The sequence below is a fragment of the Branchiostoma lanceolatum genome, chromosome 7 (assembly GCF_035083965.1).
Source record: "Branchiostoma lanceolatum isolate klBraLanc5 chromosome 7, klBraLanc5.hap2, whole genome shotgun sequence".
NCBI classification, from domain to species: domain Eukaryota; kingdom Metazoa; phylum Chordata; class Leptocardii; order Amphioxiformes; family Branchiostomatidae; genus Branchiostoma; species Branchiostoma lanceolatum.
Window position 1 is genome coordinate 17,610,349 of NC_089728.1, and position 26,081 is coordinate 17,636,429.

General features: G+C 46.1%; 4 protein-coding genes across 5 annotated transcripts in view; all 4 read right to left on the minus strand.

The window, feature by feature from the left end:
* LOC136437968 (formin-F-like) overlaps window positions 1–3,115 on the minus strand; it is a 28,988-nt gene extending 25,873 nt beyond the window's left edge. Inside the window, exon 1 of the mRNA XM_066432572.1 lies at window positions 2,829–3,115. Coding sequence (XP_066288669.1) covers window positions 2,829–3,002 — 174 coding nt within the window. The 5' untranslated portion in view covers window positions 3,003–3,115. The remainder of the gene's footprint in view (window positions 1–2,828) is intronic.
* Window positions 3,116–3,585: 470 nt separating this feature from the next.
* The window catches only part of LOC136437978 (uncharacterized), a 33,095-nt gene continuing 10,599 nt past the window's right edge, over window positions 3,586–26,081 (minus strand). For both annotated transcript variants that reach the window (XM_066432583.1, XM_066432582.1), the window contains exons 7-11: window positions 18,986–19,133; window positions 14,702–17,688; window positions 14,054–14,294; window positions 13,416–13,594; window positions 3,586–6,952 (exon numbers count right to left, since the gene is read on the minus strand). In XM_066432583.1, the coding sequence (XP_066288680.1) occupies window positions 4,322–6,952; window positions 13,416–13,594; window positions 14,054–14,294; window positions 14,702–17,688; window positions 18,986–19,133 (6,186 nt within the window). In that variant the 3' untranslated portion in view covers window positions 3,586–4,321. The remainder of the gene's footprint in view (window positions 6,953–13,415; window positions 13,595–14,053; window positions 14,295–14,701; window positions 17,689–18,985; window positions 19,134–26,081) is intronic.
* On the minus strand, window positions 7,319–13,098 carry LOC136437979 (uncharacterized). Its single transcript, XM_066432585.1, has 2 exons — window positions 12,397–13,098; window positions 7,319–11,790 (listed from the first exon to the last, which is right to left on the minus strand). The coding sequence occupies exons 1-2, from the start codon at window positions 12,497–12,499 to the stop codon at window positions 7,997–7,999; spliced, it is 3,897 nt and encodes a 1,298-aa protein (XP_066288682.1). The 5' UTR covers window positions 12,500–13,098; the 3' UTR covers window positions 7,319–7,996.
* Window positions 20,194–21,224, minus strand: LOC136438267 (keratin-associated protein 4-5-like). Its single transcript, XM_066433031.1, has 2 exons — window positions 21,196–21,224; window positions 20,194–20,722 (listed from the first exon to the last, which is right to left on the minus strand). Exons 1-2 carry the CDS (start codon window positions 21,222–21,224, stop codon window positions 20,194–20,196), a joined length of 558 nt encoding a protein of 185 aa, XP_066289128.1.

Genomic DNA, 26,081 nt, shown 5'->3' on the forward strand with positions numbered 1-26,081 from the left:
AAAAGATTACCATCACCAATGGCAGCACCAAAATCTTCCCTTCTGTTCTTAGAATTAAGTCTTATTCAAACATTATTTATAGCCAAGGACTTAATAAACTTCTTCTCTCACAGCACATGTTGTTGATCTCTTTCCCAAAGTGGGAATTGATATAATGCCAACAAAACACACCCACAAGTTACTTGTGGTGATGTCAATTCATTCGACAGTCCAAAAACATGGGTCCACTAATTAAACTTCATCATTCACATTGACTCATGGTTGTCAAGTATAAGTATATGTACAATGTATCAGTATGGTAATGAAGAAATATATGTACCCATTTCTGGAACAGTCTGAATTTTGAAGGAAATGTTTTGTCATCAAAGGCTGATAAATATAGTAAACCTGACACAACAAGATCGAGCTATCTAGGACAAAAACTGGAAGTTCTGCTGCAGTACCAAGGTCGGCCACTAGGAGGCCCAAAATTGACCTTGACCTTCGTCTTCCCAACACCTGCCCACATACCAAATATTGTTATAATCTATCCAGCGGCAGTATGCTGACCATAAATATCCTGAGACAAACACAAACGCACACACACACAGACTAAAAACAACACCTCCATTTTTCATGGAGGTAAAAAATGTAAATATGCAGCAGAAGTTGAACTTAGTGGGGTGGAAAACGACTTCCTGCTGTGCCCTTTATACAGGAGGAATTCTTGGCACCAGACCAGCTGAATTACAATGTTGTTGACATTGCTCTCAGCTGGAACCACTCAGTACCACGAACCATTTAGTAACTGTAAATGCAGAAACGTTCCCCGTGCTTTTATGTTCGCAGTAAAACCAAGTGTTGCAAACATTTTTGTCCAATATTGTTGCAGTATGTGACTATAGCACTGCCGCGAACTTAAAACCACTGCGAACACTCCATTTTCCCTTTAGCGCAAAATAAAAACCATGCGAACTTAAATGCATTAACAGTACTAGCTTTGTTCAGCTGTATCATGGATATTGTTTATAACTATAAGGTTCCTTAGGGATGGTTCAAACTATGCCAAAATAAGGCCTCTACCAGGCTCCAGAGGCGGCTTGAAAAAGTTGATTTATCCAAATACATCTGTTTATCTGTACTTATCTTTGGACTCAGGACTGCATACTTCTATTGTTTCCATTTCTTTATTTGGATGAAGAAAGTTAGATTTTTGAAAAGCATTTTTGTTTTAGGAAGCTGCAATCTTTTTCACATTCATTTGATTTTCTCAAAATCTAAGCGTTAAAGATTTTATTTTTTTCATAGTTTTTGTAATGTGACATTCTAATCTAAAGGTTATCTTATCTCTGGGACGAAAAATAAATAAACTAAAGAGTTACAAACATGCTAGCCTTGGACTTTCTCCCTAAAAAAATACTTACTTAATCTGGACAAGTTAAGTACATACCCTTAAGCACACAAAAGTTTTAAAACTGCCTCTTGCAACACAATTAATTCAGTTGTTCTTACAAAATAATCTAAGTTCTGTCACAACCGATGGATGACTACAGTATATCTAAAGAGCTTAACAATGACAATGTACGAAGTCTAAAGTTTTACACTGTAGAAAGAAATGTTAAGGGTTACTAAATGATCATAGCTTAGACTAGTTCTTTGTATTTGTTTACTATTAGCAATAGTTTGACTTCCATGTGCAGACGTTGCCATACATTGTACCAGATACAATTGTCGCGCAATAAAGTTCTTTTTTACCCATCCTGGACGTCATTCCAGGGGTGGATGGATCACTCCTTGACAAAGACCGATGTCGTACGGTCGAAAATTTGGGTAAGTCTAATTTCTTGTGTTGGAAATTACAGTTCAAACTTGTTTAAGTATGATTTCTACCAACACAGATGAACTTTCAAGCTAATAAAGTTCTTTATATCATTATCATCATTATTTGACCAAAAGATTTAACAACTTCTATATCGAGACTGCTTCTCCCAGGAGTATTGAGCCAGCTCTCACACACACAATTTGTTGTCCCGTACATGTGGTACCTTTACACAGTAAGGACTCTGTTGAATTAGGTTTGCTTAACTTCCCCTTATAAGGCTATAGGCTGTGACTGCACACTCCAGGGTGGCAAGAGGGACAAACAACTTGAAGAATTTATTACTTTGTTGTAAAAGAAAAGGTCACTACTTTGAAAGCCAGATGGCTACGCTGCAAGCTTTCTTGCGATAAAAAAAAAAGCTCTTATTCAAGATTCACCACTGTCACCAGCAATATCTTCTGTGCATAGTAGACCCTCAAAAATGAAATCAGAGGACACAGAAATCTGAAAACTAAATGACTCCCGAATGATCTGACCGTTGTTCTTCACGGTTAATTGGATTAAGGAGTTGGCCAATAGTATATCAAGTTGATAATGGAAGAAACTTCCCCATTCTTCCTAGCTGTTGTTGTTGTTGTTGTCAGACTTGATTGACAGTCTACTAGAATGACCTGACAGTTGTTCTTCACGGTTAATTGGTTTGAGGAATGGGCCAATAGTCATGATTCGTCAATATGATAATGGCAGGGACCTCACAAATCTTCCCAGCTGTTGTTCTTTTATTGTAAGACTTGATTAACAGTCTATTAAAATCTAGAATGACTTCAAAAATTATGACCTGACAGTTGTAACAAATATTCACGGTTAATTTCAATTGGATTAAAGAATGGGCCAATAGTAAGTGTTAATTTTATTGATAATCGAAGGAACCGCCCAATTCTTCCTAGCGGTTGTTCTCTCGTTGTCATTTTTGATTGACAGTCCACTAAAATCATCCCCAGAAGGTGAAAACTAGACCTCTACCTACCTGTGGCGTCCCCCCTCCTTGTTGTTGTACCTGTTGGGCTTCTAGTCTTGCCTGGGCTCCCCTCTCTCTTGCATACTGTACAGCCTCGTCTTGCGTCATACGGTTTTCTTTCACCTCCGTTAGCAGCCATAGCTGCTCTTCGTTGCTGAGCTGACCCGTAAAAGACTGTGACATGTTGTCGGGATGTCCCGAGTACCGCAAATTCGGCTTCAAAAACTTCCTGAAACTACTTTTCGGATTTTACCTCGAGGCTACTTCCGCCATGTTGCTCATTAGTATTCATTCATCTCCCGCGGGCGGTACCATTATTTTGGTGGGGGTGAAAATTAGATTTTTGTGAAGGCTAAAATTACGACGGTAAATACCTCTTAAACTTACATCAACGTTCATTTTACTACATTCTATTAGAAAATAAACTTTAAAAATATAATGCCTTTAACTAGTATTATTTCTGTTCAATCTCTTAATTCTACATGTATTACTAAGATAGACCAATGAGGTTTGAAGTTTAAACCTCCTTGGATAGACCCAGGATCAAATTACAAATCAAATTTCATGGTTCATATTTTCGAAAATCTGATTTTACGGCCAACTACTACATGTAGAAAAACAATGTATTCAATGTTCAGCTTGACTTGGCAACTAGAAACATTATCTGCTGCAAAATTGCATGTAAAGTATGTACTAGCTGAACTGATTCTTTTTCTTTGTTCTGAAAGTTATTTTTTTGCAGAAAATTTCTAGTTCTTGCTAACTAGTAATTGCTATGTACACGATAGCATGCTATGTACAAGACTGTAGTTCTGCAAAAGTGGCAATTATAGATGTTATGAGAGGTATCAAACACTGCCACTAAATACAAGGACAGTTAAGAAAAGGCACAGGGTCTTTCCTGTTGAACATTTTAATCTCAATAGAAACCTCAACGAACAACAGAAGAACTCTGACAGAACAGAAATGGTGGAGTTTTTCTACAGTTCTCAATTCAATGATTCTTGCGCTATATCTACAGGCTGGGACCAAAATACATTGGCACATTTTTCTCTACAATTTTAAATCTATCTTTTCTACATCTGCCATGACCAATGAGGTCTCAACTTTCGAATTTATTTCACAAGATGCTATTTTGTACAAACACCAAATGTCAACATCAAACAATGTTGGTGCTTCTAATATCTGAATCTTTCTTACCACTCAGATCAGACTCATCTTTTGGGCAAAGTAAAATATGTATTCTTTACCATTCAAAGGAAATACTGTATGGTATGGTATCAGGAAATAAGACAAGAGGCAAAATGAGGACATTATTTTTGTAATACTAAGTATGAAAACTATGCATTCAAATCTGCTTTCTAGCTTTATTAGCTACCTGAAAAGTTTAGTCGAGAAAGATGGCCATGTTTCTATGTCATGGAGGATGTGAGTCATTTTTGAAGCTGCAAAAATTACATTCCGCATGCAAATCATACAAGCAAAACAGAATATCTTTACTCCTATCTTTCCTTCTCTTGCATTGCTTCCCCAATTTTTGCAATATCTGCCTTTACATTTTGTAAGTCTGTCTCCTTTTCTAGAATCTGTGACCCAAGTTCGGCTTTTTCGTCGGGGTCTAGCGATCGGTCTAAACGATCTCGAAGGCGGCTCAATTCCTTGATCATGTTGCTCCTCTTTTGGAACAGCTGTTGTTTCTGTCGCCGTAAGGAGTCTTTCTCGGTTTCCGACTCGGAATCAGAATCGGCGTTGTCGGGCTTCTTGTCGCCCGGAATCTGCATTGGTGGCTGGCCGAATGTTTTTTCTGGAATGTCTTCGGCGTCAGGGTCCCTGCCAAGGCTGGAAAACTTCTTGCCCCTCTTGCTTAGCGACATCTTGATGTCGGCGAGTTCCACGTAGTCTTGCACGCGCTGGTAGAACTGCGACTTCTTCATGATCCCGTCCTGGAAATCGCAGAATTCCAGCAAGAATTCCTCGTTCTGGGTGACGGTGTTGAGAACGACCACGCTGATGCTGTGCCCCTTCTCGCGTACATAATCCTGTAGGAACTGCATGGCACGCCTTTTCAGCTGCTGCCTCTTGAACGTGAAGCTATGCTCTTTGCCTTTGGGTTTGCCGTCCTCCTTCGGCGATTTCGACTTTTCGCTGCTGGGACTTCTCCCCCTGTCTCGATTCCTACTGTCGCCCCTCTCTCTCGACCTTCGCTCTTCCGATCTCCCGTCTCTATCATCGCCCGTCCTTCTTCTCGCGCCTTCTTTTCCTCCTTTGTCGAATTCAGTAATGTACTCGAACACTTCGAACGTTAGGGACCCCCGAGTCTCTTCCCCTCCCAACCTCCTCTGCAGTTCTCTCACTGGCGATTTCGACAGTGACCTCTGACCTCCCCCCGGAGAGTCCAATGCCCTCCCCGCAGCAGGGGACATTGACCTTGAGTGATCTTCGTGCCTCCTGTCCAGCAGCGGGTTCCCTCTTCTAACGATCGCACGTCGTCTCTCGTACTCCTCCCACTCACGTGCATACTTCGGCTCATCTGCAGGGGGTCTCTCTCTACCGTACGGTCTATCCATTTCCGGATACCGAGCACCCCTCTCCCTGTAGTACATTTCTCTCTCCCGGTAGTACTGTTCTCGGTAGTATTGGTCTCTATAGTACGGATCCCATTCGGGATCCCTTCTGCCATAACGCTCGTGTCCTGGAGCGTACCAGGGGTCCTGGTAGTAGGGATCTCGCTCTGGTGGGAACCTGCCTTCGTGACCCCCTCTATGACCCTCCCCTGACGGGCCTGGCTTGACCAGGTCTTCACTGGCTTTACTGCCTAGCTTGTTCACAATCTCTTTGTTCAGGACGGAGAGCTGCTCGATAAGTTTCGAGGTAAAGCTTTCAACTGCCGCTTCACTGATTGTGATGTCAGAGGATTGTTTTTCTGATCCTTTCCCTTGTTTTTCTGAGTCTTTTGTCTCCTTGTTTTCATCACTAGCATCTTCACTTGATTTATCTGATTTTTCACTCTGGCCACCTTCAGAATCTTCTTTAGTGTCATCTTCCTTTTGAGAATCTCCTGTCTCTTTCTTATCTATATCTTCCTCGCCATCTTTAGTGTCTGATTTGAGGGTTGTATCGTCTTGACCGGCCTGACCAGTCAAGAGAGCTGGGAGGTTCAGGTGAGGCGTCAATGCCTGGGTGAAAGCCACGATCGCTTGCTGAGTGATCCCCAGAGTTCCCTGCGAGTCCACGCCCTGCTCCGACGTGCTCGACACCTGCGCAGACTGCAGAGTCTCTCCATTGGCATCCTGGGTTGGTTCCTTGGAGTCCTGAGACGGCTGCTGTGATTGGTGACAGCTGTGGAAAAGATTCTGCATCTCCTCCTGCAGTTTCAAGTCGGTAAACGCCACCGTCAGCTGCTCGGAAAAGTTTGAAGAGGTCTTGTCCTGCTCGTCTTTCTCTTCCTTTCCTTCTCCCAACTTCTCACGAGCTCCTTTTAAAGCTTCTAACAGTTTTGTACTAAACCCTTTCACCTTTTCTTTGTCGATGTTGTACAGGGCAGCAGCAACGTTGTCCTTCTTTGTACCCTCAACAGGTTTAAAGAACGACCCCCTTCTTGAACCTAAGGCCTTGTCTTCTGGCTTTTCAGCTTTCTCTTCTCGGACAGTTTCCTTCCTGAGCCCTATATCACCCTCTCTCCCCCTGGGCGGTGGGGGTCGACCCCTACCCCAGTCTTTCACGTAGCTCTCGCGGTCACGAGGTCGCATTCTCTCATAGTGGTCATCGTAGCCATAGCCTGGATCCTCAGGTCTCATGCCAGGAGCTATTCTCCTGAATTCTGAAGGCCTCTCACTGGGTATGGGAGGAGTCCTCCTGAACTCTTCCTCATGGGTAGGTCTTCTCCTGTAGTCTACGTCCACCAGGGAGGTCCCCTTTTTAGCGGCCACGGCCTGCTTGGCCTCCTCCAATGCCCGCTTCTTCTCCACCTGTATCCTGATGTACTGCATCACCTCGGAGTCCTGAAGGATCTTCTCGATGCTCTCGTCTGTGATTGGCTGCTTCAGTTTCATCAGGAGGTCGATGGCGGCCTCGCGCTCTTCCACGCTAGCCTGCACGGGCGGCAGAGGCTCTTGGGTAGGAGTCGTGGCGTCCTGAGGAAGGAAAATGTCACGATTAATGCAAAAACTCATTCTGAATACTGAATAGAATCACAAAAATCCCAACAAACACTAGTCATACATATATACAGTCATGTAATAACAAGACTGTATCAGTAGGGGTATTGGACAAAAAATTGAAGTTGATGCTAGCCATTCACAGTTTAGCTTATCAGATAGAGCTCACTGAAAGGAATAATATGGTTTTTGTTTGAAGTAAATTGGATGTTGTATGGCTGAGAAATTGTAAATTTAATTGTTGATTTTTAGCCTTTGTTTTGACGGGATTTGGTAAATAAGCAATTTTATCGTTTTTCATACTTCTATATCTCAAGAACAGAACATCACACAACCACCAAGTCACATTTGTAAGACTGTATTGTGAACATATTAAAACATACAGAAAATTCAGCCTTATAGTGTCATTATTTCCTGAGATACATAATCTGGAAACATGGTAAATATTGACCAAGAAAACATGTACGCCAATCAAGGTCATCAGGAAAATGTCTAAGTTCCCTCATTAAATATGCAAAATCTCGATATTTCTAATACGCCTTGATGAATTCCAGTAAATTTTACATACTAGGGGTTTTGACATGTGCCGAATCCAAAAATGATATAAAAATGTAGACATCTCATCATTAAACATGATTTTATGACACTTTACAAGGTTTCGGGTGCGATAATCGCTAAATTACCTCATTAAATATGCGAAATTACAATATTTCACTAGTGCTTCGATGAATCTGTACAAACTTCACTCCTGGGGGGTTTTCCCACGTGCCGAGTTCAAATCTGCCATCAAAATTGATGTATCTGATATGGATATGCTAGTTTGAGGACATTGATGAGGTTCTGAGAGTAATGTACTACATGACGTTCATATGAAACATACAAATTTTATGTATACACAGTATAGCCTTAGGAAAATCAATAAAGTTCTGTATCATGGGCTACTGAAAGTGTATTTATAATTCATCTAATATCTATCCAGCAGTTTATAATGATCAGGAATAACTCTGAATATTTTCTTTTTCAGGATGATGTCCTTCCACGGTCCTGCCTCTGGATGAAGTAACGATTGTAATACGCATTATATTTCCTCTCTATCTTCACAAAGTCATCTTCTGGAATGACACTGTCTCTACCTAGGGTGTCCTTATTGGGCATCAAACTAGAAGTAGCCATTGTACAGAGGATGAACTTTGGCTTTACAGTGTAGACGCATTCACGGCTCGGCCAAAAGAAAGTACATTTTCCCTTCTTTGATTTCTTTCTCTGCATGTATGTCACAACAATTTCTCCATCATCTTGCACCTCTTCAACCGTCCCTAAGGCCCAGTCATCCTCATATGCAACTACAATCATAGTGCCATTGACAATGTCCTCTTCATCTTTCTCATCTTTGTCTGAGAGTCGTTTCCTCTTTGCTGGAGGTTCTCCACCTCCCTCTCCATCACTTTCCTCTTCATTACTCTCCCCTCCATCGCTCTCTCCTCCATCTCTCACCCCTCCATCGCTCTCCTTTCCATCGCTCTCCCCTCCATCGCCGCGCTCCTCGCCATCACTCTCTTCGCCATATCTCTCCTCTCCATCACTTTCCTGATCACTGCCATCCCCGTTCCTACTCTCTCTGTCCTTGGCAGGAGTCTCATTACCTTCTACAGGTCTTTCAGTATCATCTTTTTTGGGTTGTTTACTGCATTTGGTTGCCCTCATTACAGCACCTGCCTTAATTCTGGAAACTTTATCAGCCATATCATCATTGGTCATCTGTTGCTGTACGTGTTGCGCAGGCACTGTTGCTTGTTGTGTCTGTTCTGTAGGTGGTTGGCTTTGAGTGAGGAATTCTGGTAAGGCTACAATGGAACGAAGGTTGGCTGACAGTTTCTTTTCATCAAAGCCATCTCCACCAGATGATAGTGCGAACATGTTCCTGTTGGGCTTTGGCTTAGAAATGGCTGGGTACTTCTCTTTAAGGTAAGTTATGTGAGTCCCGAGAATGGTCTTTTGTTTGTTTGATGGCAAGGCTGACAAGTTTGTGATGAATTCATCACAGTCTGCTGGTGTCAATGCAGGTCCCCCGTGCATTTCTAGCACTTTCCTCTTCTTCTCCTGCATGTCTTCCTTCTTTTGCACGGCTTTTGCATGGTCTGCTGCACGGGCATGTAAGTGCTCCTCCCTTTCTTCCTGCTGCTTCTTGTGACGCTCATCGTACTTCTCCTTCCACACATGCTTCTGCTTCCGTACAAGTGACAGAATGGCTCGGTATCGGACTGGGTTGTTGTTAGAGAGGTTGCTTAGCCATTCTGTTGTGTTGTTGCTTTTGTACATCATCTGGCCTTCTGCAGCCATAAGTGAGATGGAAGGTTTTGTTGAGATGATGTATGACCAGTATCCGAAGTCATTCTCCCCACGTCGGTTGCTTTTTTCCATTCCCTCCATTTCTTCCCTTAGCTTTGCATCATTACTGTTGGAATAGGTCCCATACAGCTGCTCGGGGAATCTTCTTTCCAGGACGACAATCATGTTTGCGAGTATCACCTCAAGTGCTTGTTTGGTCATAGTCGTCATGTTGTCGGAGGTTTGATGGTACAGACACTGGAAGACTTCGTCTTTGATTGGTTGTACTGGGCCGTGTGATGTATGAAAGAGTGGAGGCATATCGGGCTGTAGTAGAGGGCTGGCGTCATTCATCCATTGCTTGAACTTGGTCAAGGCTATCTGGAGCTGTGAAGATAGGTCTAGTATGTGAACATGTTTCATTTCAATCAGTGCCCAGTATGGCTTTGTTATCTGTACGTTGACGATACCAAGCGCCCTGCATCCTGCTAGTAGTGGCTGGCAGGAGCTGTCTGCCAGCACAGCCTTTAGTAGCTTATTGTCAGCCTTGACAAATCCCTCTGCAAACATTTTCTGAATGTGATCTTTGTGGAAATAGGTGGCTGCTGCCGCTTCAAATACAATGTTAAACCGGTTAGCCCGGAAGGCTTTGAGCTTAACAATGTTCTTTTTCTTCTGGGCAACATCAACATCTTCAGCAGAGCGTACAATATGGAGAAAGTCTTTGAAAGCCAGAATGCGGCCTGCTTGCTGGTTCCCACCCGGTGCAAAGGCGTCAGAAGTGGTTCTTATGCACCTCTGAGTAGCTGAGTCGCTGTGTTTCCAAGTGTAGTTTCCTTGGGAGTCTTGAAAATCTTGCACTCCCTCAGCGCCCAGTGGTCCTTCCTTCTCCCGCCACACCTTCTCAAGCTCAACAAGGCCCGCATCTGCATACGTAGCAAAGCCGATCAATGCATGTAGGTTACAGTACATGTGATTCATTTTGGAAAGACTATCTTGCTGTACAGTGGAGAGACTGTCCCAGTTTTCTTTGACTTTGGGAAGTATCTCTGTCCTGTAGTCTTCCAGGAGATTATTAAATCGCTTCTGGCTGGCGGCGCCATCACCCATAGTGTTCTTTAATGTCGACACCAACAGGTTGTACTTCTCTTCTGCATCTTCTGGGGAAGAAGTGAGCTCGGCCATCTTCTTAAAGGTGAATTTGAAGGCGTCCAGCTGATCTTCAGCCACTCCACTCGAGACCTGCTGGAGGCCTACAGTGGAGGTTAGGCCACCGGTATTTACCTGCATTCCGACCACTTTCTGACCGTCTCGACTGGTCCCATCACTCTGCAGTGCAGCAGTGCTCACTGCGCTCAACTTGTCACTGACATGGATGGACGCAACAAGGTTGGCCTCATACCTCATCTCTTGGCAAAATGTTTCACCAGGAAAATCAGTCCTGTCAATATCAAAGCAGCCAAGGGTTGTCAGCACACAATGAGCTACATTTGAAAGCTGGTGCGCATTGACTTCAAATCGCAGAAGATCCATGAAACAGCGCCTAAGATCATCAGAGAAGGAACTGTTCTTGTACGACCCTTCTCGAAGATTAATCGAGCGCTGATTTTCGAAGACTTGTTGAACAAGGTCTTCAACCTCTGCTTGAAGAGTGGCGACTTGTCTGTCTCTGGCTTTCTCCTTCTTCTTCATGGCTTTTAGCTCTTCTTCCAGTTTTTGGCTTCTGCTCATCCAGTACTGAAGTTGTCGAATTTCATTTCCCTTGCCTTTTTTCAAGTCTGTCAGCTTCTTTTTCATACTTTTAGAATTCTCTGACAACAATTCCAGCCTTTGCTGCTGGTTGCTGATTTTACCATCTCTTCTTTTCACCTTCTCTTGCCAGCTCTTCACATTCAGTGTGATTGCCTTCTGCCTGACTTTTTCTTCCTTCTCCTGTAAGAACTTCATCTTCTTTCTCATCTTCTTCTCTTCCTTCTCTTTTTGTTTGTCCCTTGTTTTCAGTTCTCTCTCGAGGCAGGAATTCTTGATGGTAATGTCTTTTATTTCCAAGTCTTTCTCTTTGACCTGTCGCTGAAGAGTGTTCTTTGCCTGACGTGCAGCTTGCAGCGTCTGGGACATTCCTGATGTTGATGGTTCGGGGTTGTTTGTTTCCCTTGGTACAGGCGGTCGGTACGGCAATGACAGTTCTTCTAAAAGTGCGGCTGTTCTGTTTTTCCTTGCCTTGCTCATCTTTTCTTTATTTCTCTTCATTGCTGTTGCCAAGCTGGATAGGTTGACGCCATCCAAGGAGCCAGGCCCGAGTAACTTTTCCAGCCACTCTTTTGCCGTTGCTTGTGTTGCTTCTGGCCTCTTCTCTCGATAAGCCTCAATCTCAGCCACGATCATGTTGGTGATCGGGACTCTTTCTTGATCTTCTCTCCATCCATTCTGCAGCACTGCGGGTGTAATGCCCACCTTTGCACACTCCGGCCCAACGTCAGTTGTTCCTGTGATATGAAGGATACAATGTGATTTAGATGTTGACTACATGTATATTCAAATAAAATGTATCTTTCAAGAGATTAAATTTTAACATACTGTACAATATAAAAATGTTTATCTATTGTGGAACTTTCTATTGAGTACTCATTGTAAATCAATTTCTAAAACTAGTGACATCAGTGAACTAGGATGGTAAACGAATTTTTTAAGTAAATGTATCTACTGGAAACACAATAAGATATCCTAGTGAGTCTGTAAAAATATTGCAAAGCACAGGGAAGCTGGGAGCCCGCCCCCCTCCCCCTCCTAGCAATGGTAACATTACCGCGATGCGGTACAGATTTCTTTGTAGGTACATGAAATCATTTCTATATGAGTAAAAAGAAAATACAAACGTAACGGTGAAATGCCTGAATGGGTGTTGACATCAATCAATTCACCGTAGTCCTGTCCCCGAAATCAAAATAAATGCAACAAGAAAGCATGGGGACGTGCCCGGACAAATCGAGGTAAGCATGCACATTTTTCATTGATATTCAGGCGGTAATATCTCCTACGAAATTCAACTAAACCAGCTATAACCCACATAAAAAGTGAAACAAATTCTTTACCTGGCCTTTTTGGTGTATTGGTGGCCGCATTCGAGTCCGATGTCGCCGGAATCTCGTCATTCTGAGGTCGACTCTCCTCGCCGCCATGCCGAACGGCCGCCATGACAGTTCTTGAAAATCCAGTGCGTAATGCTGAAAGTAACTGCCTATTCCGCGCGTCGTAATCGCTCAAATATATGCGAATTTGGTACCAACAGAAAGGCAAAATTTTGAAGTTTTAGATAATACATGCATTTAAAATTTTTTACTGAGGAACATAGTGGAGAAAATTGAGATTTAAAGTTTGAAAAGTCAATATTTTTTCACACCGACGTCACACCGGCATCATTCTGGTATCATTTTGCAGCTCGTAATGTTGGCTACAAATTGGCGGCTAGTTTTCTTGTTTACCATTTTGCACACGGCGCGGAATCGCTCTGGCGCGAGACCGGCCCCAGGCAAATATTGGCGCGCGGGAAGGCGCCCGAGGCGCCGCCGGGAAAACGCGCGTCGCCCCTCGGGCGATTGCTCCCTTATGGTTTGACTTATTTTTATAATTCTTTCACAGATACGTAGATAAGAACCTTCTGCAACTGCTGATATCAAAATATAAGCGTTTTTTGTCCGTTCAGTACCCGATTCAGAGCCTGCAATCAGGCGTAATTTTCGGTTTTTAGCGGTTTTCAGCGTTTCCGGGGGAATTTTTTTGTCCGTCCGGCACCCCTAGTATCAGGGATTTTTCTAGGAAAAACTTGCAGGGGGAGCATTATGAGTTCGAGGAACGTCACCATGTAGGGCGATGGTGCGGACGGGTGAAGTTTTAGAGAATTTTTAAGTTAAGACAGGGTTTTCTAAGACTTTTTGAGGGGCAAAATGACTGTCAGACTGGTAACAGTTGTGGCCACATGTGACCTAGTAGCATCCCTGGTCAATCAGAACTTTATGTTTTTTGAGTATCTGCTCTCTATGGTAACAGGGCGTATGGTCAGGGCATGGAGGCGCAGCGCCCTTGTTCCCCTCTTTAGAAAAAGCCCTCATACCTTCCCAGCTGCAGCCGCTGTGGATGCGACGTAGATCTGTTGAATCTGTTTGACCAGTGCCTCGTTCTGTAGCACATTCTGGATGGCCTCCTCCGTGGGGGTAGGCATGCCCATCTGTACCAGGGACTGGATCACCAACTCTCGCGTGTCCGGCAGGTTTGGCTGGTCCTGTTTATCTCCTACAGAAACAATGGAATGCTTTAGCTGATGCAGCAGAATGATAAATGGTAAATAATACTTACTCATTACAAAAACAAAATAAACTGTATAAAATTGGTAAAAATCCAGTTGCTTGAGTAATTGTAATTTGGCATATCTTATCACCAGTCTTGGATGTCTGTAACTTCATCAATGCATGAATTCTTTTCTTTCAGAAGTTACCTTAACAGAACTATGCGTGGAATTTTTCATGAAATGATCTGACAATACTTGTATAAATAAGTACTATAACAAAAGGTTTAAAATACAATCACAAGAGTTCGATTTGCAAAATTTCAGATTTCCTATGGCGTATGTGATCTGTATCATCATTCATGAAAAGTGATGCTACGTACTGTTCACTGACACTTTCAACAGAGGTACATTTTTTCCTGTCAGATAAAGTGTTCCATGCTTCTCATAATAAAGGAGACTTTTACCAGGCTTCTTCTTGATTCCCTTTGCGATGAGCTGTTGCTCTAAGACAGTCACCTCGTTGTCGAAGTCGCTCCACATCTGGTCCATGTTGTCTTCTGACGGTCCAGGCTGGACAGAGCCGAATGTGTCCAGTCCAGCGGGTCCAGTTTTGGGTGGACCAGGTTGAAAGGGCACCGGCCGCCCACCCTGGTCTGACCCTCCAAACCTTCCAGCGAACTTGGCTGGTGGGGGGCCGAGGGGGGTCTGCAAGGTATAAGCACTTGGTAAATCAGTACTACGGTCTTTTGTGGTCATTACCTTCACCAAGAAGGTTTTGGTTGTGTGTGTGTGTGTGTGTGTGTGTGTGTGTGTGTGTGAAGACGATAATTCAAGAATGCCTGGGTGGATTGTCTTAATAGTTGGTTTGTGGGTGGGTCTTCAAGAGACCTCAAAACGATTAGATTTTAGGGCCCCCGGCGTCTTTTTATGGCATTGCAGCGGAACTTCCGGTTTTGATATTTCGTGTTCTGGTGCTACATTTTTTTTCATGGTGTTTTGCATGCTCAAGGTTGCATTTTTTTTGCATGGATGGAAAGTAGATTCTTAATGTAGGCAAAGCAAATCACAAAGTAGCCAATTCAAGCACAAATTAAAACAGAAACTAACATTACCTCATTGGCTGAAAGTGTGGAGTCATCTTGCTGATTCTTCCTCTTCAAGATGCCCTTCTTAACCGGCTTCTCCAGGACCAGCCTCCTCCCACCCTGGTTCCTCTGCCAAGGAGGACCATCAACGTCCGTCCAGCTCCCTTCCACGTTGTCATGGAAACCACCTGGGCCCGCCCTGTCACTGGGTCTTCCTTCCATGTTGTCATGGAAACCACCTGGTCCTGCCATATCACTGAGTCTTCCTCTGTTTTGCCAGTTGTTGTTAGCAGGTCCTGCATTCTGACCGCCCTGTGGCATACCCATCTGGTTGTTACCAGACATGCCCATACGATTGTTAGGTGGTCCACCCATCTGGTTGCCAGGTGGTCCACCCATCCAGTTGCCTTGTGGTCCATCCATCCGGTTGCCGGGCGGTCCACCCATCTGGTTACCCTGTGGTCCACCCATCTGGTTACCTTGTGGTCTACCCATTTGGTTCATGTTTGGTCCACCCATCTGGTTGCCTTGTGGTCCACCCATCCAATTGCCAGGTGGTCCACCCATCTGGTTCTTGTTTGGTCCATCCATCCGGTTAACAGGTGGTCCACCAAATTGGTTCTTGTTTGATCGACCTATCTGGTTGCCGGGTGGTCCACCCATCTGGTTGTCTGAATTTCCACCCATCTGGTTCCCTTCTGGTCCACCCATCTGGTTGCCAGGTGGTCCACCCATCCTGTTGCCAGGTGGTCCACCCATCTGGTTCTTGTTTGGTCCATCCATCTGGTTGCCAGGTGGTCCACCCAACTGGTTGCCAGATGGCATCTGGTTGTCAGGTGGTCCACCCATCTGGTTGTCGGGTGTGTCAGCCATCTGGTTGTCAGGTGGCATGCCTTCCTTGTTGTCCTGTGACATGTCCATCTGCCAATTAGCATTGGAGCTGCCATCTTGCCAACCAGCCCCTGCCCAGCTTTGACTGGTCGTGTCCATATTTGGCATGTATCCCTGAGAATACGCCATAGCCTGGCTGTACCACTGTGCAGCAGCCGCCCAGTCGTACCCTGCCATCGATGATGCCATAGATGGGGGAGGGTACTGCTGCATGTAAGCTTGTGAGTACATGCCTGTACCCGGGTCGTAATAGGGCTGATACATGGATGTAGCCTCACTGGATACCGGCGGTGGAGGGGGTGGCTGAGGAGCTGTGTCGGCTGGAGGGGGAGGGGGTTGGGGTGCGTCATCAGGAGGCGGTGGTGGCGGCGGAGGATTGGTGATGTCAAAAGGAGGTGCAGGAGGAGGGGCGGGTGGCTGTGCTGTGGACGTAGCGGGCGTGTCGCTTGTCCAGCTGGGGTAAGGGGTTTGTTGGGGAGGCGCAGCGCTGGTTGGTGGCAGGGGCGGAGCGGCACTGCTCGGTGGAGGCAATGGCGGAGGGCGCACACGCAAGTCCTGGTCACAAGGGGGCAACGGTGGGAACTCTACGTCGGGTGCAGGTTGGTCCGTTGGTGGAGCAGGCTTCACGCGGTGGTCCTGGTCCATCGGAGGAAGCGGCGGGAGCTCAACTTCCGGCGCTGCGTTCACTTTAGGTAACGGAGGGGGTGGGGCATCAGTGGGGGGTGCCGGTTTAACCTCAGGGGGGCCGTCAATGTTGGACGTTGCTGGCTTGACTTTGGGGGCAATACTAGGCTTGACAAGTACTGTTTCAACCACTACTGGGGCACTTTTCACAGATGATGAGGCTGGGGGCTGTACAATATTCTCCTCTCTCTGGGATAGGTTTGACACAGGCTGGGTAGCTGGAGATTCAAGTTTAGATGTGTTAGCCTTCTTAGGTTGGCTTGGAAATATCTCCTCTTGGTCAGCCGTTGGCTGTACTGACTGCTTGAGTATTGAACGGGGTGGCTTGGTTGGCGTGGCTGTTGGTTGGGATACACGTGGTACAGTTTTGGAAACGGATTCCACTAGTAGTGATTGCTGTTCTAGTAATGATTCTTTACTGACTGGGGGAGCTATTGGAGATGTTCTTTCCACTTTGTATGACAATGTTTGCTGTAGGGGTACGTCTTTGTTGCTCGGGGCCGGGGGTGACTGAACTACTTTAGGGGGCTTTGCCACCTTTTCAAGCAAAGGTTGCTGAGTTGGAGATGGTTTTGAATGAGCCACTTCTGGGGCCTCTTCTGAAAACATACGTTCTCCCTTGTGCTGCATTCCAAGCTGCATAATTCTCTGTTCCAAAGTCTGTTTAGATGGTTCAGGTTGTAATTGTGAATACTGTTCGACTTGGGTCACAGGGGAATCTTTCCCTTGACCGATTCCGGCTGGCAACACTTGTGGAAGAAGCCCGGGCACAGACTTGATAGCCTCTAGCGCCTTACGAATCGAGTCTTGCAATGACGTGTCCTCGATGAGTGTCTTTGGTAAATCGATTGAACTCACTGCAGTTGAAGTTTGTACGTGTGATTCCTGCTGCAGTGGCGGATTCAGATCAGTAGGGGGCACTGCTGGGGCAGTCTTACTCCCAGTATTGAGTGCTTGCAGTACAGCTTGCTGCAGTGGATCCCTTTTGCCAGCAGATTGCGCTGCTGGTGCAACGTGGTGTGCCTGAGGCTGTATTTCCTGCTGCACTTGTGGCAGTTCTTCACTAGGGGGCGCTCCTTGAGGAGCAAACTTGGCAGCATCAAGGACATGTTGGATAGACTGCTGCAGTGATGAGCTCTGGCTGCTAGGGGTCCCCGTTGACTTCAGCAGGCCCAACACACTACTGATGTCAGGAGCAGGGGCCGGAGCAAGAGAGGGCTGCTGCAGTTCAAACGTTGGAGCGCTAGGTGGCGCTTCTGGAGGTGCTTTGAGTGCATCGAGCGCTTGCTGCACCTGGCGCTTCAGGCTTTCAGCCGGGTCGTCTTCGCCCGCGTTACCTCGATATCCCTGCGCTGACGCAGCTTCCCAGCTAGGGGGCGCCGCTCCATACTGCTCCTGGCCACCATACTCCAATCTTGGTTTCTCTCTAACCACCTCCTCTGTAGATGAAAAAAAAAGAAGTAATATATGATGAAGGATGGTAACAAGGAAAAAGGAGATAGATTTATGACATTTAATAACTGTAGCTCAACACCAATATTTAAGAAGTAGACTATTTGCTCAGTGATGGTGACATGGTTTTGAGTTTATCTTAAACCATAAAAAGCTAGTCTTCCTGTATTAAAGCTGACAAAATACACTGGAAAAACTTTTTATCAGCTTTATAACTATTGTCAGTCCACCTTAACAGGTTTAAAGAGTCTGAAATTAAAGACAAAATGGAGAAGCAATTTTTCGCAGACGATTTTGTTTAGAGGGGTTGTGTGTGAGAGAAAAAAGGATGGTCCAAAAACATGATCTTCCCTCCATACATCTGCTTGGAGAAGAGGAAAACCAACCTTTTCTACTTCCCAGGAGGACTTTTGCAATTAAAGACAAAATGGAGAAGAAATTTCCAACCATATTTTGTTTGAAAGAGTTTGTGAATGAGATTAATAAAAAAGATTCTTCCCAAAACATGATGATCTTCTTTCCATACATCTGCTTGGAGAAGAGGAAAACGGACCTTTTCTATTTCCCAGGAATCTGCAATCAAAGACAAAATAGAGAAGAAATTTCCAAGCAGATTTTGTGTGTCTCTCCAAACATCTGCTTAGAGCCCTCCAAACATCTGCTTGGAGCCCTCCAAACATCTGCTTGGAGCTCTCCAAACATCTGCTTGAAGCCCACCAAACATCTGCTTGAAGCGCTCCAAACATCTGCTTGGAGCCCCCCCATACATCTGCTTGGAGCCCTCCAAACATCTGCTTGGAGGCCTCCAAACATCTGCTTTGAGCCCTCCAAACATCTGCTTGGAGCCCTCCAAACATCTGCTTGGAGCCCTCCAAACATCTGCTTGGAGCCCTCCAAACATCTGCTTGGAGCCCTCCAAACATCTGCTTGAAGCCCTCCAAACATCTGCTTGGGGTCCTCCAAACATCTGCTTGAAGCCCTCCAAACATCTGCTTGAAGCCCTCCAAACATCTGCTTGGAGCCCTCCAAACATCTGCTTGGAGCTCTCCAAACATCTGCTTGGAGCCCTCCAAACATCTGCTTGGGGTCCTCCAAACATCTGCTTGAAGCCCTCCAAACATCTGCTTGAAGCCCTCCAAACATCTGCTTGGAGCCCTCCAAACATCTGCTTGGAGCTCTCCAAACATCTGCTTGGAGCCCTCCAAACATCTGCTTGGAGCTCTCCAAACATCTGCTTGGAGCCCTCCAAACATCTGCTTGGAGTTGGAGATGAGGAAAACGGACCTTTCCTGCTCCCCAGGAGCACATCTGTGAGCTGTCTGCAGTCGAAGCAGCTGTCGTTCCCTGGGTGGACGTGTGCCTGCATCACCGTGTTCCCTACCTTCAGCTCATCACCATGGCTGATGGGGAACGGGCCGCTAACCTTCTTCGGCTGGAGGGAATTATAAGAACACAGCATAGATTTTTATCACATTTTTGCTCAAAGTGTGTATGGTGACCCAGTCATAGCAGGATTCTTGCTAATGCATTTTACACCCCGACCAATCGACCTCTTTGAAACTCAGATTTGAATCAGCCATGCCCCGCCAAATCGCTTTCTAAGTTGCCTTAACGATTAACGTTTAAAGAAAAGTAGTAGAAACTATTTACACTGCGCGATAATTGGATCAATCCGCCAATGACATCACCTCATGCTATATAAGGTCAGGCAGTTGACCTTTCTGGGTCAGCCATTGAGATTCATCCACAGCGGCAGGACGTGTTGGAGTCTTGTCCTGAGCTCTACGTGGTTTTCGCTGCAAGGTCGTGCAGGAGTTTCAGCAAGCGCCTGCGGTGTCGGGCGGCGTCTCTAGCCGTGAGAATTTTCCAGTGGACGTCCACGACGGCATTTCGGTCAAGGTTTGGGCTAGTTAGTGGGCTAATTTTGACTGGTAGAGCGGGAGGCAGGGATTTTTGAGGCCGTAACGAGTGCAAAGGGTTTCTGGGTTTTCTCGTTTTCGGTTATTTTGCACGTGGGTTCGTCTTTTCTTTTACGAACTAGGTGTGTTACTGGGGTGTTGGATAGTTGGCTGCTAACCTCGGGTTTTATTTTGTGCATTTGTTTTACCGGTGTGTGCTTTGACGGTTTGGTTGCAGCTGGTTTGAGTCGACGCGATTTTGGCGGGTTTTTATGCACGTGGGATATTTGCATTTGTATGCGTGGAGAATTTCTTTTGTTCTCTGGTTTTCGTAACAGGGTTACTCGGGTGGTTTACAGTAATTGGTAAGGGAAGGGTGCCTGAGTGGAGCTTTCGGCCTTGGCAAATCGGTGTCCTGGTCCTTGGTCGGATTGGGCCTTGTTCTGCCCTTTCGATGTAAGTTTCCTCGGGTGGGTAGCGTGTGTATGTCGTGGTTTGATCCAGTTATGAAGTGGTATTGTGTGCCTATATAGGAATGACAAGCCAAGTACCGACGCTGCCCACCGCGGGCTTGCAGGATGTTAATCAGGATCCTCAGGGTTCTGGACAGCAGCAACGGCAAGGGATACAGCAGGTTGGACAGCAGCAACGGCAAGGGACACAGCAGGTTGGACAGCAGCAACAGCAAGGGACACAGCAGGTTGGACAGCAGCAACGGCAAGGGACACAGCAGGTTGGACAGCAGCAACAGCAAGGGACACAGCAGGTTGGACAGCAGCAACAGCAAGGGACACAGCAGGTTGGACAGCAGCAACAGCAAGGGACACAGCAGGTTGGACAGCAGCAACGGCAAGGGACACAGCAGGTTGGACAGCAGCAACGGCAAGGGACACAGCAGGTTGGACAGCAGCAACGGCAAGGGACACAGCAGGTTGGACAGCAGCAACGGCAAGGGACACAGCAGGTTGGACAGCAGCAACAGCAAGGGACACAGCAGGTTGGAAAGCAGCAGGTAGCTGCACCCACGGCGCAGCAGCAACCCGGGGGACAACCGGTACGGCAACAGCAGCCGACTCCGCCGACGCAGCAGTTAGACGCTATACCTGGAACGTCGGCGGCGTCCCTGCCCGTGCCACCGTTGAGCGGGCCCCAGGGCTCATCTCAGCTGACCGCTCAGCAGGTGATTTGTGCTTTTTTGTTTGGTTTTATGCTTTTCGGTTTTGGAAGGATGTAGTCTTCCTGATAGTTGCTTGTGTGTGCTTTCTGATTTGGTTACATTTGACTTTGCGTCCGACTGAGATTGGTAAAGTTTTGTGTTTCATTTTAGAACCGTTGATTGTGTTTATGTAGACAGTTTTAGTTTGTTATGTCTTCATAGAAAGTTTATTGTACATTGTTTGGTACAGTTTTGTGTTGTTTGCGCGCCATGTGATGTTCGTCGATGTCCCCTGGTTGAGTGTTATTTGGCACATTTTAGTGCTGACACTAGCTGGGGGTAATCGAGCGGTGACATACGTGGCGTGGCAAGTGTGTACGTCGTGGCGATGTTCGTCGATGTCCTCAGTTGAGTGTCATTTGGCGCATTTTAGCACTGACATTAGCTGGGGGTAATCGAGCGGTGACATGCGTGACGTGATTAATTCGTACGTCGTGGTGATGTTCGTCGGTGTCCTCGGTTGAGTGTTATTTGGCACATTTTAGTGCTGACACTGGCTGGGGGCAATCGAGCGGTTGCATACGTGACGTGATGAATTTGTATGTCGTGGTGATGTTTGTTGATGTCCCCCGGTTGAGTGTTATTTGGCACATTTTAGTGCTGACACTAGCTGGGGGGTAATCGAGCGGTGACACAAGTGACATGAGTGATGTGTACGCGGTGGTTGCGTTCGTTGATGTCCTCGGTTGAGTGTTCGCTTGCACTTTGTTGTGCGGACACTCGCTGAGGGGCAGTCGAGCGTGGCCAGCGTGACATTAGTGATTTTACGCTGTGGTGACGTTCGTCGATGTCCTCGGTTGAGTGTTCGCTTGCATTGTAGTGCGAATACTCGCTGAGGGGCAGTCGAGCGTGGCCGGAGTGACATTAGTGATTTGTACGCTGTGGTGATGTTCGTCGATGCCCTCGGTTGAGTGTTGTTTAGCATATTTTAGTGCCAACACTCGCTGAGAGGCAGTCGAGCGGTGGTGCACCTGACGTGACAGATTGTATGTTATGGTGATGTTCGTCGATGTCCTCGGTTGAGTGTTGTTTAGCACATTTTAGTGCCAACACTCGCTGGGAGGCAGTCGAGCGGTGACACAGGACGTGACGCTTTGTTTGTTATGGTGATGTTCGTCGATGTCCTCGGTTGAGTGTTGTTTACCACATTTTAGTGGCAACGCTCGTTGAGAGGCAGTCGAGCGGTGGCGCACCTGACGTGACGGATTGTATGTTATGGTGATGTTCGTCGATGCCCTCGTTTGAGTGTTGCTTAGCATATTTTAGTGCCAACACTCGATGAGAGGTAGTCGAGCGGTGACGCACATGACGTGATAGATTGTATGTTATGGTGATGTTCGTCGATGTCCTCGGTTGAGTGTTGTTTAGCACATTTTAGTGCCGACACTCGCGGAGAAGTAATCGAGTGGTGACACACCTGACGTGACGGATTGTATGTTATGGTGATGTTCGTCGATGTCCTCGGTTGAGTGTTGTTTAGCACATTTTAGTGCCAACACTCGATGAGAGGTAGTCGAGCGGTGACGCACCTGACGTGATAGATTGTATGTTACGGTGATGTTCGTCGATGTCCTCGGTTGAGTGTTGTTTAGCACATTTTAGTGCCGACACTTGCGGAGAGGTAATCGAGTGGTGACACACCTGACGTGACAGATTGTATGTTATGGTGATGTTCGTCAATGTCCTCGGTTGAGTGTTGTTTGGCACTTTTTAGTACCAACACTCGCTGGGAGGCAGTCGAACGGTGACGCGTGACGTGAGGTATTGGTACGCTTTGGTGGCGTTCGTCGATGTCCTCAGCTGAGTGTTGTTTAGCACATTTCAGTGCCAACACTTGCTGAGGGACAGTCGAGCGTGGCCAGCCCGACGTGAATGATTCGTACGCTGTGGTGGCGTTCGTCAATACCTTTGGTTGAGTGTTTTCTTACACAGTATAGTGTGGGCACTCGCTGAGGGGCAGACGGGCGTGACTAGTGTGACGTGAGTAATGTGTACGCTCTGGTGACGTGTGTTCCCCTGCGTATGTTAATGCGGACACTTGATGGCGTTAGTCGAGCGTTGCCAGGGTGTCGTGATTGATCTGTACATTTGCGGAATGTAAGATGTAGCGTGATGGGCTTGAAGTTTTAAAGATAAGGCGGAGTAACGGCGAGCGTTAACCATGTTGATGGTAGGGATATGGCAAGCTGAAAATAGTGGAGGGTGACTATTTTGCTTGTTTATACTTCAGGAGTTCGAACGGTTGAGGCGAGAACTGTCCGGTATGAGGGACGAGATGGCGCAGCTAAGGGGAGGCTCAGTAGACAGCATCAAGGAGGAGCTCGTTCAGCTGGCGTCTCGTCCACCCGCAGCCTTCGATGCTAGAAGGGCGTTGGGCCTTTTGGAGACCCTGGCGATCACCGCTAAGCATCAGAACCACGCCAAAGCGGGAGAGTATGGGGCCATGTTGCAGACAGTGAGGCCGCTGGTCGACCAGGATTTCTTCAATGAGTTAATTATAGATATGTTAGGGGATCCTGTCGTGAAACAGATACGTAGATCTATGCATGGATTTATAAAGAGCCGTAAGGCATTGTCTGACCTGGCAGAGGCAGCACCAGTAGATCGTGGTGAGCCCCCACGTAAGAAAGCTAAGCAACAGGAGAAAAATTTCTCTAGGGCTAGAAGGCAGCCACAGCCGGACGATATTTGTTTTAAGTGTCGCCAGAAGGGCCACTGGTCTAGGGATTGTCCTAGTAAGGGAAAGAAGTGAGAAGATTTGTGTTGTTGTGTGCTCCAGTTGTGTGGTTAGGATTGATGTTTGTACTAAACCGCAGGAGCGTTGGAGGAATGTGAGAAGACTTTGGGTTATGACATTTTGATTTCATTTGAAGCTCCAGTTGTGTGGTTATGATTGATGTTTGTATTAACCGCAGGAGCGTTGGAGGAATGTGAGAAGACTTTGGATTATGACATTTTGATTTGACTTGCAGCTCCAGTTGTGTGGTTATGATTGATGTTTGTATTAAACCGCAGGAGCGTTGGAGGAATGTGAGAAGACTTTGGGTTATGACATGTTATTTTGACGTGAAGCTCCAGTTGTGTGGTTAGGATTGATGTTTGTTTAAACCGCAGGAGCGTTGGAGGAATGTGAGAAGGCTTTGGGTTATGACAGGTTAATTTGACGTGAAGCTCCAGTTGTGTGGTTAGGATTGATGTTTGTATTAAACCGCAGGAGCGTTGGAGGAATGTGAGAAGACTTTGGATTGTGACATTTTGATTTAGTATGCGCAATGAGGATTATAATTGCCTGAATTTTGAGTTTGAAAAAAAAAAAAAAAAAAATAACATTTGTGTTTTATGTTTGCAATTACTGTGACAAGTGATACATCAGCGTGAACGTTTTGAATCGCAGAAGCTTTAAACGTTCAAGAAAGGATGTAAGAGCCGGCTTTGTGGAATTGTGAGATTTTGTTATTAGTAGATAAGGTAGACCCACAGCTGGTATTGATTGAGGAATCCGACTTGTGTCGGCCATTGATCCACGAGGACGAACCTGGAACGACTCGGAATGTGATTTGGACAAACTTGATTAAAGTCTTGAACAGCATGATTGAATGCGTGTTTTGTTTGTAGTGGGTGCGTACCAGGTGTTTCAAGTTAATTTAGGTATCTTGAGTTATTGATTTGTTCACAGTCGTGATTATAGTCTTATTATGTTACAGGTAAACAAGTGGACAACTCCGGTCATTAAAGAGTTCGAACTTCGTCATACTTTTGACCCACTTGAAGCTTATAGTAATTACCTCGTTAAGGAGATCGGTTGGGTAACAAAAGATAAATCTAGAAAGGCTTTGGTTTCTCCGAGTGTTTTGAAAGTATCAGCAGGAAAGGTGAAGGCATCGGCTGATTCCTTGCTTTTCAGAGACCCTGATACTTTTCGAGCAGGGGAGTTACATAACCATGTTGAAGAATGGGCGTCGATTTTAGGGACGTCAACGGCACACACTTCCAAGAGTCAGATGGTGAGCAAGTGGATACGGTACGGGGTATCTTTGTACGACTTCATTCAGCCGTTTTCTGGTAGGTTCAAGGGAAAGTTGTATTCTAATATAGCTTTCCCTCCGTCTCGGTATTTCCCGAATCTCCCGAGTTGTGAGCCGTTCGCTGAATTTGTAACTAATTCTATCCGAGCAAGGATTGAAACAGGAGCGGTAACAATTTGGGGAAGGGTGGGCTCAGTACCACCCCCGTATTTGGTTATGCCGTTAATAGTGGAACCTTCGAAGCCTCGATTGTGTCATGACTTAAGATATTTGAATTTGTGGATGAAGGAGTGCCCGTTTAAGCTTGATTCCGTTGTGGAATTAACGAGATATGTCGGTAGGGGGCACTTCCAGACCAAGTGCGATGACAAGAGCGGTTATGACCACGTGTTTATAACGGAAGGGAGCAAACCATTAGTGGGTTTCCAGTGGGGGGGGACATGGTATACGTCATCGACGATACCATTTGGCTGGCGGGGGTCAGCCTTTATTTACCAGACAATAGGCAATGTGGTAATGCATAGAATAAGAGAGCTGGGAGTTCCATCGTCTTTGTACATAGACGATAGACATGCGGGCCAGTTGATTGTTCAGGAGGAAGAACACAGAGTCGTTGTAGAAGAGGAAAAAGGCGTGTTAAAACCCGATTATGAGGCGGCACAAGCAGCGGTGTTCATCATGTGCAGTGTGCTGGTTAGCGTGGGTTTTTTCATAGGCCTAGATAAGTCACAGCTAACCCCGGTCCAAGTGTTAGAATTCTTGGGATTAGAGGCGGATTCGGTAGCGATGGCATTCAGGTTGCCCATTCGTAAAAAGCTCGCTTTTGCCGATTTGAGGGAGGACGTTCTAAAAAGTGATGAGGTACGCATCGTAACTTTGCAAAAGTTAGCGGGAAAGATCATTTCTTTTGGCCTAGCGGTCCCTGCCACGCGTCTTTATTGCAGGGAGATATTTGAGGCCATTAAGCAAGCACAAAAGAAAGGTGCGAATACGTGTGTTCCAATACAAGGGGATGTAAGGAGTCAGATAGAGCATTGGAGATTCCTAGACCATTGGGAGGGGCTCATCCAATGGATGAAAGAGAAACACGAGGTGGTCACACTTTCCTCGGATGCTTCTGGTTTTAAGTGGGCAGGGTCATGGACAACAGAAGAAGGCGTGGCACAGTGCGCAGATTACTGGCAGGGACAGGAGCAGGAGGAGATTATAGCGGTAAAGGAGACAGAGGCTTTAAGAAGGGT